Source organism: Ictidomys tridecemlineatus, chromosome 10 (assembly GCF_052094955.1).
Source record: "Ictidomys tridecemlineatus isolate mIctTri1 chromosome 10, mIctTri1.hap1, whole genome shotgun sequence".
Lineage (NCBI taxonomy): Eukaryota > Metazoa > Chordata > Mammalia > Rodentia > Sciuridae > Ictidomys > Ictidomys tridecemlineatus.
Window position 1 is genome coordinate 97090795 of NC_135486.1, and position 15295 is coordinate 97106089.

The 15295-nt window shown below is 41.5% G+C and overlaps 1 protein-coding gene across 1 annotated transcript in view; it reads left to right on the forward strand.

Annotated features, from left to right (window-relative positions):
- Window positions 1–5317: 5317 nt before the first annotated feature.
- The window catches only part of Frmd4a (FERM domain containing 4A), a 571051-nt gene continuing 561073 nt past the window's right edge, over window positions 5318–15295 (forward strand). The window contains exons 1-2 of the mRNA XM_078023496.1: window positions 5318–5627; window positions 6102–6232. Of these exons, the coding sequence (XP_077879622.1) occupies window positions 6188–6232 (45 nt within the window). The 5' untranslated portion in view covers window positions 5318–5627; window positions 6102–6187. The remainder of the gene's footprint in view (window positions 5628–6101; window positions 6233–15295) is intronic.

Sequence of the window (15295 nt, forward strand, 5' to 3'; positions counted from 1 at the left end):
GCTCAAGGGAACCTTTTGAAGGTCTCTAAAGTTCTATCTACCTGTCTCCTCATTGGTACTGTCTTGTGCACTTTGTCCAACTTGGTCTTTCCTGACTTTCATCTCTGTTCTTGACTTAGGATTATTCTACCTGGTTCCCCTCTCTTCTGTAGCCTGGGAATAATTTTAATTCAGTTGGGACAACTGAGAGGTAAATCACATTTACTTTTACCTCTTAAGCACTGTTATACTTTGTTATCTTACAGACTTTATCTTGAAAAGTATTGTTTCATTTATTTTATGCATTTTTTGTTTATTTCATTTGGGAGGGTAAACCTTGACCCTGTTTCTTTGCCTTGGCTAGAAACATAAGTTGCTTTATACCCTCTTGAAATACACATATTTATGTGGTTGCAATTAGTATATATGCCTCATTTTATGGTCTTATAAACATTACATTTCAGACATTTGCCATATTTCTAAAAAGCTTCATAATTGCCATTTTAATATCTGAAAAATATTTTATAGTGTGCCAGATTTACTGGAGAGCAGCTCATACATTAAAGAATGATTTATGCCCTATCTCTTTCCAACACAGAATTTCTGGTGGCTTACTGACAAAAAGGCCTGTTAAATAAGAGTAATGCAATATGAATTAAAAGGAAAAACAAGGTCAAGACAAACTGAGCAATAACAATAATGCCAATGATGATAATATCTTCTGTAAGTGAAGGTAAATTTAGGCTTCGAGCATTCCGGCCATCAACTGTGCCAATTGTGATTAGTCACATTATTCTCATCAGAATGCAAAGGGGACTGATCGGGGACTATCAGTTATTGAAAACTTATTTTTTTAGTTAGATTTTTCACTGCTGTGATGAAAAGATTTTACAAGAACAACTTTAGAGGAGGAAAAGTTTGGCTCATTGTTTCAGAGGTCATAGTCATAGATGGATTCTACTCTTGGCCTGAGGTAAGGCAGATTATTCAGGGCAGAAGGGTGTAGGAGAGGAAAGCAGCTCAGGAATGGTACTAGTAAGCAGAGAGAGCTCAGCTCACCAGGGATAAAATATATACCCTAAAGGTCCCCCCACTTCCACCTTCCCCTGCCTACGGATACCTGCCTACAGTTACCATCCAATTAATCCACTGGATTATTACACGGATTAGGTTAAGACTCTCATAATCTAATCATTCCACCTCTAAACTTTCTTGCATTATCTCACACATAAGCTTTTAGGGAACACCTCTTGTCAACCCTTACACGCACCATGTGCAGCTTAACACAAGGCATAATGTATAATGTTTTCTGAGTTTTACCTCACTCTCGTGATACTTGCCCTGGATCAGAAAGCAAATGACAGAACAGGGATTCAGATTTCTAAGACTAAAATGGTACAGCAGGAATTTTGAGGCCAAAGCTGTCATCATACTAGTCACCTCAGGAGAACAGACATTTGCCAGGTGCTAAATTCTGTGACCAATCACTTCCATGGGGCAATTTACACAGATAGTGATCCTAGGACAAATTCTTAACCACAGCCTCTATGCCAAATACAGAAGAAGTATGTAACGATTAGTTTTTGTAATGGTTTTTGATGGGTGTGACATTTAACTACCTTTCATTTGAGGAGTTGCAGGAGGAGCTAATTGAAATGGATTATGTGTGTAGCGTTTTTGAAATATAAAATTAGCCAAGAATGGAATTTAGTTGCTAAGAGGAATGGATTGCATCACCCACACCTTCTGCCTTCTGTGACCTTAATTGCTTTTGAACAAGTTTGTGAAAAGGACGCAGATAGTTCATGTTTTATTGCTTTTGAATGAGGGTCTATTTATATAAATTAATTCCTCTTTTCCACACACTGTCCTATAATTCCTTGCAGCTTGACTTGTATGTTCATAACTAACTCCACTTGAATTCTGGGGCTCTCCTCCTCCTCCTCCTCCTCCTCCTCCTCTGACTACTCCTTCTCTGCTTTTCCTCACACACTTCCATATGCTGTACACCACATAGGATGTTGTCATTGTCCCTTTCTCTTCCTACCTAATAGTTGGGCATCTCCAATATTACAACTTAATATCATTGAGCACCTGCTGCTGCTACTGCTTGATGCTTAGAGCTGCAGATGTAAGCAGAGACATAAGCTTACCTAGTTCTAACATGGAATCATTCCTCTCCAGAAGGAGAATAATAGAGAAAAGGGAGTAACCATAATTTTCTAAAAATAACTTAAAAGTTGTACCAACAAAGCAAATATAAATGCTCAAATAGAAAAATTAGGGAAACATTTCTTGAAGTACGTAACTTTTGACATTGAAAGTTATACAAACAACACATATGCTTTTATCAAACTCAGTTGATTGACTTTCCAGATTTACTTGGCTCCTCTTGCTACTTGCTTCTTGGAGATCCCAGTTGTTGACATTTCTTTTGTTAAAAAAGCATTTTTATATCGACATGACAGAAGAATGTATTTGGACATATTATGCATATATGAAGTATAATTTATTCTAACTAGAATCCCATTCCTGTGGTTGAACATGATGTGGAGTTTCACTGGTCGTGTATTCATAAATGAACATAGGAAAGTGATGTCCAATTCATTCTACTGTCTTTTATATTTTCACCTACTTCCTTTCCCTTCATTCCCCTTTTTCTAATCCAATGAACTCCTTTTCTTCCCTCCAACCTCCCTTATTGTGTGTTAGCATCCACGTATCAGAACATTTGGCCTTTGTTTTTTTGGAACTGGCTTATTTCACTTAGCATGATAGTCTCTAGTTCTATCCATTTACCAGAAAATGCCATAATTTTGTCTTCTTTATGGCTGAAAAATATTCCATTGTGTAAGTATACCATACTTTCTTTATCAGTTCCTCTGTTGAAGGGCACCTAGGTTGGTTCCATAGCTTAGCTATTGTGAATTGAGCTGCTATAAACATTGATGTGGCTGCATCACTGTAGTTTGCTAGTTTTAAGTCCCTTGGGTATATATCAAGAAGTGGAATAACTAGGTTAAATGGTGGTTCCATTCTTAATTTTCTGAGAAATCTCCACACTGTTTTTCAGAGTGGTTGCACCAATTTGCAGTCCCACCAGCAATCTATAAGTGTACCTTTTCCCCCACATCCTGGCCAACATTTATTGTTACTTGTATTCTTCGTAACTGCCATTCTGACTGGAGTGAGATGGAGTCCCCATATAGTTCAGTTGCTGTCATTTCAACTCCGGCCACTGCTGACCATTCCAGCTTCCACCCGTGTGGCCAGCCTTGGGATAATTTTCATGGGTACACTGAGGGAGGAGCCTTAGCACTCCAGTGCCCAAACTCACAAAGCCTGTGGTCTCTGCCTCCACTTCTCAGCCAGGATGCTGTGATTTTCTTGGCTTCCAAGATGATTTGGTAACAGCCTTGAGCCCCAGGGATTGAGTGTCCTATAGAGTTAATTTGACCAACAGTGGTCAGCGAGTGGGCAGCAGTAGGCTCTTGGTAGCTGCTGGTTTCCTCTCCATAATGGGCCATCCTATGAGGGGAGGTTCCACATCTGTCCAGAAGCCCTTCCTCATGACTGAGCTCCTCCTGCCTGTCCTGGTACCATCCCGCCTCACATCCCATGTGTCCTCAAGGTGGAAACTGAGGTCTTCCTACAAGAGATTTGCTGCAGGCCTGAGTTTTGAGGTAATTGGGGCTATGTTTCAAGCACATGTGGAGTTAGGTTTTCCAAGCAAAAAGAAAGCATGAGCCGGACACAGTGACATATCCCTATCATCCCAGAGGTTTGGGAGACTGAGGCAGGAGGATCACAGGTTCAAAGTCAGCCTCAGCAACTTAGTGAGCCCCCCCCCCAAGCAACTTAGTGAGACCCTCTCTCAAAAGAAATTTAAAAAGGACTGGAGTTGTGGTCAACTCAAAATCTCTCAGGCTGACCCCTGCAACCTGCTCATGGTTTTCCACACCTGACCTGTCCGTCTCTCTGAAAGACACGCCCACCATCTGCCCACAGTAGTCATCCCTTGCAATAGCTCTCCTACAGTTTATTTTCCTTAGGCGTTCTGTACTTTCTAGTCACACAGTGCATATAAAATCAGAAAACAAAGAGTCATAAAAAAAAAAAAAAACATGTCCTGCTCTTCCTCAATTTCCAGCTCAAGAATTAGGAAGTTCTGGAAATCAAAGCAGACTCTCCTGTCTCTGTACCACCGTAAGGATTTGTTTTTTTAAGTCACATTATAGTGCTTGTCATATCTTGTATCATACATGATTCTCGTAGCCTTCTCATCAGAGCTACTAAATTAAAAGTCCCTTGAGGATGGAAGTACAATGTAGATGCTCCACAGACGTCAGCAGGTTACATTTAGAAATTTACCTGTAAGGTTGGCTTAGGCTTGGGTTCCTTAAGGAAGTATCATGGACATGTTCATTAAACCATCCTTATGATTTATAAAATACGAATATCAATATTGCTTTTTGAATATTATTATGAAACCCACCCACCTGTCTGGAATGTTCCCACAGCTTTGTGCAAAGTGACACAGAGGCAACTTGATTTTGAATCTCCAGGCACCTGATAGCTGGGAGTGATACGCTCTAAGGAGGTTAGTGGCAATAGAATCCAATCAGATCACGTGGTAAAAAGGTTCAAAGACAAACATTTTTCTAGCACTTACTCTGTCAAGCACTGTGATGACCAAATGAATACTTTTAAAAGTATAAAGTTTACAGGGACAACAACTGTACTGTGCCGAAGAAGATTTAAAGGGTGTTGTTGATTTCTTCCCCCAGTTTCTCATTTAGAAAGTCGATTTCCTGGTTCCTACCTTTAACACTGTCCAGTTAATTTTAAGAAATTTTGGAGTCATTATAGCAAGTGAGTAAAGGAAGAAATCAGAAAAGGACATGAAAACTATTGCCGGAAATATCCGCGATCACCATTTTAGTTGAATATGTGGACTCCATAAGAACACAACATGTTCAGCAGTGTTCATAAAAAAGATGTCTGGATTTACTTCAATCTCTGGGAAGCCTTTTGAGCCACTCATATATATAAAAAGACTGGGCAGCCTTCTGTTTTTCTTCTTCTTCTTCTTTCCATTGATATCTTCCAGGGAAAATGCTACACAATATGATTTTCAAGGCTAATTTGCCTTTTTGTCTTCTCAGTGTTCCTTACTACAAATTAGCTTCCTATGCCCTCCCTTCCCTGAGCTAGGGAGGATCCTTCAAAATTCCTAACTGGCAGCCCTGTGGAGAGAAGGGAGGGAGGGAGAAAAGGGAGGGAGGAAGGAGGGAGGCAGGGAGGGAGGGAGAGGTAGAGGGTGTCTATGCTGCATACATGTGGTACAGGCAGGGAGATCAGAACGTTAACAGAAAGGCAATGTAATTCTATGTTTCCAGTAAGTATGTTAGCCCTGCGGGGAACTGAGCTTGCCAGTCTACTTGGAGAGGAAAAGTAGATTTGGGGAAGGTGGAAGGGGTCAATTCATAAAGTGACTTCTTCCTCAGCTATGATAAGAGCCTTTGCTGATCTCCAGTGACTGTCTGGTACCTCCTGGTCAGATTGGACTCTGTCCCTCCCAGATACTTGATTTTGTGAAAGGGACACACCTATCTGCAGGAAAGAAGACACTGACCAGATTGCAAGCGGTAGGTTGTGACATTCAGCATGTTTATGCAGCAGAATTGCTGAGAGATGCAGAGAGAGTGTGTGTGTGTGTGTGGGGGGGTGCTTGGGCTGGCTGATTTATCTGCAATAGGGAATGTTTTATTTTAATTGTCAGTTAAAAAAAGAATTGTTGCTTAGGCTAAGGTAGCAGTGAAAAATTCTGTGCTTTGAGCTTTTACATTTGTGTTTGATGTGGTTTCAGTGTTTGTGCAGTTTAGAGAAGCTAGCAAGGGCTCACCTTTAAATAACCTGCAGCTTCCTATTTTCCTTCTCTCTCTCTCTCTCTCTCTCTCTCTCTCTCTCTCTCTCTCTCTCTCTCTTTCTCCCTAAGCACAGCTCCCACCCCATCCTCTCAACATCCCCCTGCACTCCTCCCCACCCCATAGGAAATGCGGCCCAGTTTCACCTTGAGCCTTTTGCACCCTAAGTCTGGATTCCCGGCTGGTTTACTGTAGGTGTTTGTGGATACTCTGCAGCTGCCCTGGCCCAGGCGGACTGACTCGGCAGGAGTGTTTGTGCATGGGAATCGGCATCCGAGATCATGGCAGTGCAGCTGGTGCCGGACTCTGCTCTCAGCCTGCTGATGGTGAGTGTGCTGGGGAGGAGGTGGGGTCCGGGCAGCGCCTACTCCAGTCTCCCCTGCCTGCACTGGGGGCCGCTGCTGCAGCTGCTGCAATGGCTGCAGACAGGTTAAACATTGCTCTGCTTCATCCTGCAGGCTCTTTTGAAATGATTTCTTGGGTCAGAGTATCAGCATGACTAAGCATTCCCAGGGAAAAGATGCAGTCGGTTTGCCATTTTAGAAACTTGTTGCTGAATGCTGTTTTGAGAGAAGTGCTTGCAAACAGGTGCTAAGAGCCCCTCAAAATAGATCACTAGGGTGTCTCCCCCCCCACCCCCCGGGGGGGGGGGTCCTGTCTCCTTTGCCCCTGGTCTTTTAAATTGAAATCCCGAGAGAACTTTGTTTGTTTGTTTGTTGTTTTCTTCTCATGACAGCTGTGGAATTTTTGTCCACAGAGTGATTGGATAGTCTCCTCCCTCCAGGGGCCCATGTGTCTGCTCAGATTTCCCAGTAGAACCTGGAGAGGTTCACTGTGGCCCTTGTGACTCCTGGGCTACAGAGTTGGAGGAAACTCCTCTCCAATCTATGGTTGACAGGAGGTGTTACTCAACATGCCCAGACATTTATATGTGTGTGAACCACTGACCTATTTCACATCCCCCAGCATGATTTCCATCATGTTAAGAAAGTCCTGGCTCTTAGCATTTTAAAGCAAACATAGACCATAGCATCATCTGGTTGTAATCTGATTGGCTTTTTTTTTTTGTCTGACCCAAGGTTATGAGTTTGCTGTTGCTGTCATTTTGCCCTCTCCCCCCTCCTCTGCCAAGTAGCTCACAGGTCAGGGTAAAAGGGTTGCTGGAAGTAGCATGCATCAGCTTGGCACAGGAATGTTCCCAACATTTACCCAAGAGACTTTAGAAAGTGCTTCCGCTGGGCTTATTGATCTGTGTTTTCTAACTGAGAAGGGAAATACAGCTTGGTGAGGCCTGATGAGTTTATTAGGGTGACTTGGAGGAGTAGGCAGTGGGTTGCCTACCTCTTGGGGGACGCGCCAGGTCAAGTTAAGAGGAACAGATATCCTGGTGTTCTGTTACTCGGAATGTCATTTGGCCCACAGAGGCATTTGAATTGTTAAAATTGTATGGGCCTCTGTGACTTTGGGTTTCACTTTAGAAGAAGTAGAAAGAATAAGGGTCATTTTCTGGAGAATTTGCCCTTTACCCATCTTTCTTCCTCACTAATACTGTTGTCTGAGATACCTTATCTTCTACAGCCTACTCACTTCAAATGTACTATCTTTGAGAAGCAGGAATTGCTAGGGACCTGTAAGTCTGGGTTATGTGCATGAAAATACAGACACCTGCACTGATGTGCATGCATGCACATACATGTTATCCAGTCTGTTCATACAAAGGAAAAGTTTTTTGAAAAATAGCTCCAGAAAGAGTTGGGCCTGCTTGTCTCTGACTGCACTCAAGCTCCCAAATATTGTGGTTGCTGTGCTGGTGGTTACTGCTGCTCAGATCTTATCCTTCATTTATCATTGGCCTCTGCCCTGAGATGTCTCCCTAGGACTCAACTCCTTCTTGGATTAGAGGATGGGGTTCCCCTCTCTCTTGGAAGCTAGAGAGGTGGCTCTTGACATGGATGGACCATTAGATGAGAGCACCCTGGAGCAACATGTGTAATTGGAGGCACTGTACATTTTTCTGGTTCATGTTTGGTTTGGGGAAATTTTCCCCTATGGACTTTGGTGTTCTTTTTAAAGGGTAAACCCCAAAGTAATTGCTTCCCTGACACATTGCATGATGAGTCTCAAAATTTATAAGCAAGTGGACGAGAAAAGAAAGGAGGAAAAGAAGCCATTTAGTGGAACTACTTTGGCTGTGAGTTCAGGAAGGAAGCTGTAAACATGATTATTTATTAGCTCATTAATCAGCTGATCAGTTCTCAGCATTTATCGAGTGTCTGCTCACTGGGGAGAGTAGTGTGGTGTAATATCAAGCCAGAGCTCACAAATGCACGTTTGGGGGGGAGTCAATACCTGATAAGCTGGTTGTAATTATCTTTTTGTACTATAGGGTACTTATGCTGAAGACCAATGGGGCAGGTCATCCAGCCATGCCCCTTGCTTTTGGATAAGGAGGCAGAGCCAAAGTTATACTTAGTTCAGAAATGATGCTAGGAAAAAATATGTTTGTGTGGTTCTGGAAGTGGCCACAGAAGTTTGGAGAGCCCTGCGTTCTGTCTCCAGCTTTGCCACTTGTTGGGTCATCTCATGTAGGTCACTCCCTCTCTCTGTGCCTCAGTTCTGCTACTTGCTGAGAGGGTTGTACTAATCTCTAGGGCCCCTTTTAGATTGTGGAACACAATTTAAGATGTTGAGGGATGCTGTCTAGAAAAGGGCTCCTAGGGAGCCAACTTGAACTCTCATTCAGCATTTTGTGTGCATTTCCATCCTACCATGTGACCCCAGCGTTATCTTCAGAATGGTGGGATTTATCCGGTTCATATGACTCTTCTGCCAGGGCGAGTATATTTCATACTATTAGCTAAATGGACGATCATGGTTTCTCCACGCTCTGCTAAGAGTCCTACCCTAGGGAACTGGTGACCTTTGGTGCCTAAGATATCTTTCCCTGCTGGGTTTGGGTCATCTGGGAGAGTTGGGCTAAGAGCATGCCTTGACCCCCTCAAGGTGGGAGGACCTCATGCTTGTTTGTGGAGAGTGGCAATGGGCTTGAAGAGCATCCGTGCAAGGTGGGGTCTCCCAAATGACCAACAAAGGGTAGACTTAAAGAGAAGGTGGAGATGGTCTCACATGCCCCCAAACAGCCCTCCTCCCACATCGTTGCAGGAATCTGAGGCAAAAGAAATACCACCGTATTCACTATGGTGTAGGGAGCCCTCAGCTGGATATGACTAATCACAGAGTAGGAAGCTCTTGGCTGTGTGTCACTTGTTGAAATCACATGTGTTCCGGCAAACTGCAAGGACTGGAGTATCCTAGTGCTCAGGATTTCTTGCTCATTTAAGTCCAGAGTGGAGATTGCAGAGTTAAAGGGCTACTGGGGTGGTTATGCCTTTTTATTTCTTAGATTCTGAAAACACAGATCTTTGGGACAGCTAGATTAAAATAGCTTTTAATTTAAGTCAGCTAGCTAGATAATAATGCCAATTATGATTTTCTGTAAATAGAGTGTCTTTACATACATTAACTTCTGTAATCCCTTTCAGGACTTATTTTTAAGTAAAAAAAAAATTAGAAATCAGAATTTGGAAATATGTCAATGGTTACGGCTGAAATTGATGGTGCAGTCTCAAAATGGTTCTCTAAGTGCCAAGCCACTTTTCAAAACTCAAGTGCTTAACTACCAGGACCTCCTAGCACTTTGGATGACCCTCAACTCTGAGCCATTCTGCATTTTCCAGGTTTCTAGGTGGATAATACTGTCTTCCTGTTTATCACATATTATTTTCTATGTTGAAGGGTAAACTAAAAACGATACCACAAATCTAGGTCAAGATGTCTGGTTTGACTCTGGCACATAGAAATTGTTTTATATTCAGAAAGGACTTGTTGCATTTTTAAAGGTTTCCTTCTTTTTTTTAGGACTGTGCTTCTAGGATGTTGCCAATAGTTGTGTTTTACAATAGGGAAATTTACTATGTAAAAACTCCAATTCACAAGTTAGAGAAACTAGTGAGTGATTCTTTGTAATGAATTAAGTATGTGAATTAGATGACCCTGAAGGTGCTTTCCATTGTAAAAATTCTATTTCTTACTTTTAAGCTTATTTTGAATATACTAGCTGCCTGGTCTGTTTTTAATAGAGTCCACTTGATAACTTGCTGTTGTATAACTTTATCTCCCTCATTTTACTTCATCATAATTTTCATTCTGGGCTGGGAAGGTAGCTGGGAAGGCTGGGAAGTGGTAGAGCGCTCGCCTAACTTGCAGAAGGCCTTGGGTTCAATGCCCTGTGCCAGAAAAAAAAGAAAAAGAAAAAAGAACTAAAAGTAAATTCTCCGTTCCTTATTTTCCTCATTTGGACTTTTTCCTTTCTAATTAACAGATATTTGCTGAGTGTCTTATCTGTTCCATATAAGAAACATACAAGCCAGTCACCAACTTGTATGATCTAATTGGACAGAGAAGATGGAGGTATATGGGAACTATAATTCCACTTCTTTCAATTAGAAAAGTAGAGAAAATTCAGAGGATCACATGACAACTGTAACCAAGTGAGCCCTGGAGCATGCTCAGAGTTGAGGAAGGGGTTCTTTTTTATTATTTTATTTATTTTTAAATTTTATTTAGTTGTAGGTGGACACAATACCTTTATTTATTTATATGTGGTGCTGAGGATTGAACCCAGTGCCTCACATGTGCAAGGCAAATGCTCTACCACTGAGCCACAACCAAGAAAGAGATTCTTGAAGCATAGGTAAGGTGTTGGGGGATGGATGGGTCAAAAGAGCAGAATTAAAGTAAGGAGCGTGGTTGTTACATCAGTTGTTGGACTATTTGGAAGATGAAGAGTTGACTGGTTTGGACAGATTTCCTGTTGGTGATGAGAGGTTACAAGGTCTAAAAGGCAGGTGGGTGTGAGCATGTTCCTTTAGTTTTATTACTATAATCTAATTTTCCTCTATATTTGACCAGACTCTATTTGGAGTTTTTAGTGGACCTTGTCAGATTCCAAATGACAAAAGGCATAGAATAAAATTGAATTCTGTCTTGATAAATCTTATTTTTGAGTTAATATTAGTAATCTTTATAGTTTTCAAAGTGCTTTGTCTCTCTTTTGTTCTTTCTTTTCTTTTCTTTTCTTTTCTTTTCTTTCTTTCTTTTATTTTTGGTTACCAGGGATTGAACTGAAGGGTGCTTACCCACTGAGTTTCTAAGTACCTTGACAAGCTGATAAGGCTGGCTTTGAACTTGTGATCCTCCTGCCTCAGCCTCCCAAGTTGCTGGGATTATAGGGGTTCACCACTGTACCAGGTTGTTGCTTCGTGTCTCTTGACCCAGCAGATGTTCTCAACCTTGAAGGCAGACTGAGTATTCTGTCATCTTGTTACATGATGAACTTGGGTCCAGAGAAGTTCATGGCCCAAGATGCCTTAGACAAATTGTGCAGAATAAGAGATGCTTAACCTGCATTTCATAATGATTGACTCATAAATTGGAAAAAATTGTTATTACAAACCATGGAGATTTAGAGGATAATAATGATTTGGTAATACAGGATGTAGCTATCTAAAAGATTGTATTCAGAGTAGGGTTATCTAGGGCAGAGGCCCTGGATGTTTGGGTAGAGGGTAGAACTGGTTCTTAGTGTCATTTGTCTTTGTGGTTTGTCTAAAGTAAACTAACTGTAAGAAAGTTTCTAGGGACTGGTTATGTCATTATGTCATTATTATATTGCATTCAGTAGCTAAAATATTCCTAAAATTCTATAACCATTTTATAAACTGAAGTTTTTCAATGGGAATATCTGAAATCATTTCATCTTTGGTTTTTTCTTAGTTAATGTCTAATGTACCAATGTATCTCTTTCAGTGGGTGAAGTTTGAAGTCAATGACTGTAACTCTTTCAGACTATGTTTTGTAGATCTTTAACATTGTACTTTCTGACAAATCTGTTTCTGTAGGTCTAAGCAACAGAGACTGACTCAAATCATCAGCATTAGCAAAAAGGGGAACTTATCAACCCACATAGCTGGGGAGTCCCAGGAATAAAATAGCACCAGGGGAGGCTGGATGGAGGACTTTGAATGGCGGTGCCAGAACTGTTTCTTTGGCTCTGCTGCACGTTGACTCTGCTTTTCTCTGTGTTGCTGTGTTGACTTTAGTCTCTGGCATATTCTTTTACCAAATAACTGTTCTAGGGTCACTTGTCCTCAGAGCTGGTGAAGGCAGGTACATAAACAGGACTGTCCTCATGTGTTAAAGTCTGAAATAATTAGTGAAGAAATAAGAGGTAGAGTCAGAGAATAGGTTTTTAAAGCAAGCAGAGCATCTAATAGGTCCAGCCCACACAGGAAGTGGAGCTGAACAGTTTAAAAATGGCTCCGGTGGTTTATTTAAGGGGGTACATCAAAGCAGGGATAAGATTTCAGGGGCAGAGTCTTGCTTCATAATGTCTTGCAGTCAAAAGGTTGATTAGCATCTTGGCAGGCTACATCCATCTCTGAGAGGCTGTGTGGCTATATGGCTGCAATGGGTCACCCCATTTTTGGAGCTGTTTTGGGGCCTTTTGGAGCAGAGCTGAGTTCATATGTAAAGGGTGGTCTTAATAGTGGGATTGCTGCTCTAAGTTCCCAAATACCAAATCTACCCTAATGCTGGCTCCAGTGCTGGAAAGTTCCATGCATAGTCCATAGATGGCTCTTGACAATGTCATTATTCACAAGCTCTGTCTGTCTCTCTTAGTAACAGACTTGTCCTGGGCCAATTCCTGGTTTCAGGGGTAGGGATTTCTGACCAAGCAGGTTAGTACCTGTGCCCAGACCTGTGGGAGGAAGCAGGGGTATCGGTTAGCTGATACCTCACCTGATATCATATGGAGTGGAAAGGGCATACTCCTAAATGAGAAGAGCTATTTGACCAGAAGAGGCAGCTTAAAAATAACAAGGGAAAGACATTAGATTGTTATTACAGTGTCCTGCACCTTATGTACCATTGTAGGACTCTTATGAAACTGATCATTGAGGAAGCATCAGTGACTCCTAAATCATGGGTTTAGTTCTCTCAAAATAAATTTAACTGGAGAAATCCAATTGTCTGAATATTTTATGCTAGGTTGAACAAGTCTCACCATTTGTAAAATGAGACAAGAAGAGCTACCCCATAAGATTTGGGATAATTTAATAAGACGTGCATGCAGTGTTTGGCACTGTTTTTTTGGCCTGATGCAAATGCATAGTAAGTATTAGTAGTTGCTTGCTTTGTCTTAAAATGACAGAAATGACCATCCATTCCAAATTTGTCTCATTGAACTTCTGCATGAGAGCCAAACTTGACATAAAACAAAAAAGAAGTTGCCCAACTCTGTCTTTTGGTGTCTCAGTCTCTGGGCAATAAATGACCATCACTGGATACATAGCCAATGATTTTTAAAAAACAGATGTTCCTAGGGTCATGTGAACCATTCCAGTCATGAGCAAATTTAAATTACATTCCTGCCTTAAATAACTTACAGAATTTTCTAGTCCTCTGAAGAGAGATGACTAAAATATGGACGGCAATATGTTCTCTCTGGCAAATGTAAAATGTGTGCCTTTCAGGCCTGCTACACATGATGGGCAGCTATTAGTGCATCTCTGCTAAGAATTAATTGCATGGCTGCTTTCTGAAGCTTAGTAGTGGTTTGGAAAGCACATATTGCAGGTGGAGGTAGCAGTTTCTCATTGAATTTTATGCCAGCATATGAAGCCTAATGAAACATATGGTATTTAGCCTGGTGGTAATCAAAGGTCCTGGAAGTGTGCCTGACTTGAGACCACGTGGTACACATCTAGTGAGGAGACTGAACTCCAATGTCAACGTAACTTTGGTTTGCAGCTCTGACTGTCTTGAAATGAATGAATGCTCTTTACAGCCTGGCTATCAAACTTAGTCTCACAGCCTAGACCTGGACAAGCAGTTTCCTGAGTGGTAGACCCAGTTCATCTCCTCAAGAAAAGTCATGTACATCAGTGGTTTTAAGGATCATCTGTACAGCAACGGTGCCCAAATTTGTGTCTCTGGCTAGGTCCGACTGCAAATCCAAACACTTACTAGATTTATCCCTCTTGTTATTCCATAGGTACCTCAAACTCACCTCTCCCCAGAGAAGATTTCTTAAATTCTTCCTGGTCCATAAACCTTGCCTCGGGTGATGGTAGCATGATTTTGCCTATCTCCTGGGACTCATCTTTGACTTTTTGCTCTCTCTCTCATCCCCCTGGTCCAGTGGAAGCCTATGCTGCTTCTGCTTCCTCCATTTCTCTCTCATCAGCTGCCTCCTGCTCAATTCCCTCCCCTACCTTGAATTTCATGCCCAGAACGTCTCCCACCTGTCCCTGCAGAGCTGCTCGCCTCTCTTCCTGCTTCTGGTCTCTTTGCACTACTGTCTGTCCTCACTGCTTTTTCCCAGAGGGATATTCTAAAGGGAAGATCTAAGTTCTCTACCCGAAATTCTCCAATGACACCTGGTCATATAAGGGGTACAACTCAGGTTTTTAATATTTCATATTTCTCTCTTAAAGACCTGGCCTCTGTCCACTCACCCAGCCTCATGTCCCACATTGTTCCTTTCGCAGTATTGAGGTACACTCATGCTTAATGACGGGGATCTGTTCAGAGAAGTGCATTGCTAGGTGATTTCATCATTGTAGGAACACCATGGGTTGCACTAACACACACTGGGATGTTGTGGATGGATTATTCCATGTGGACTGTTGATGCTCTCCTGAGACCTGGTCAATGTTACATGGAGCAGGCTGCATGTCAAAAAAAAATTTTTTTTTTTACAATAAGTGGGAGCACACTAAAATAAAGATGAAAAAGTGTAGCATAGCAAATATATAAATGAATAATTCAGTCATTTTATCATATTCAAATACTATGCATTGTAAAATTGTGCATACTAAACTTTTAATCAGCTGGCTGCACCGTAGGTGTGTTTTCTCCACCATTGCCACAGGCAGGTGAGTATTAGGGTGGCTATGATGTCACCAGGAACAGGAAAATTTCACCTCTGTTATAATCTTGTGAAACCATCATTCATGTGGTCTGTTGTTGACCAAAATGCAGTGTATAACTATTTCTATCTCCTACAAAGGATATACTGCCTCAAATCTGTGTACCTCTCACTGTCTGGAGTATGTTCTTTTCACTGTCTGGATTGTTCCTTTTTCTTGTCTTCCTCTTCACTTTCTTCTTCATTTCATATAAATACATATGCTTGATTTATTTATGCATATACAGATATATAGACACATAAATATAAGATCAATTATTGGTATGTGATATTTAACATGTCTATCTGTTTTCCTTTATAAATATATCTCATTCATTCACTCAATACATACTCATTG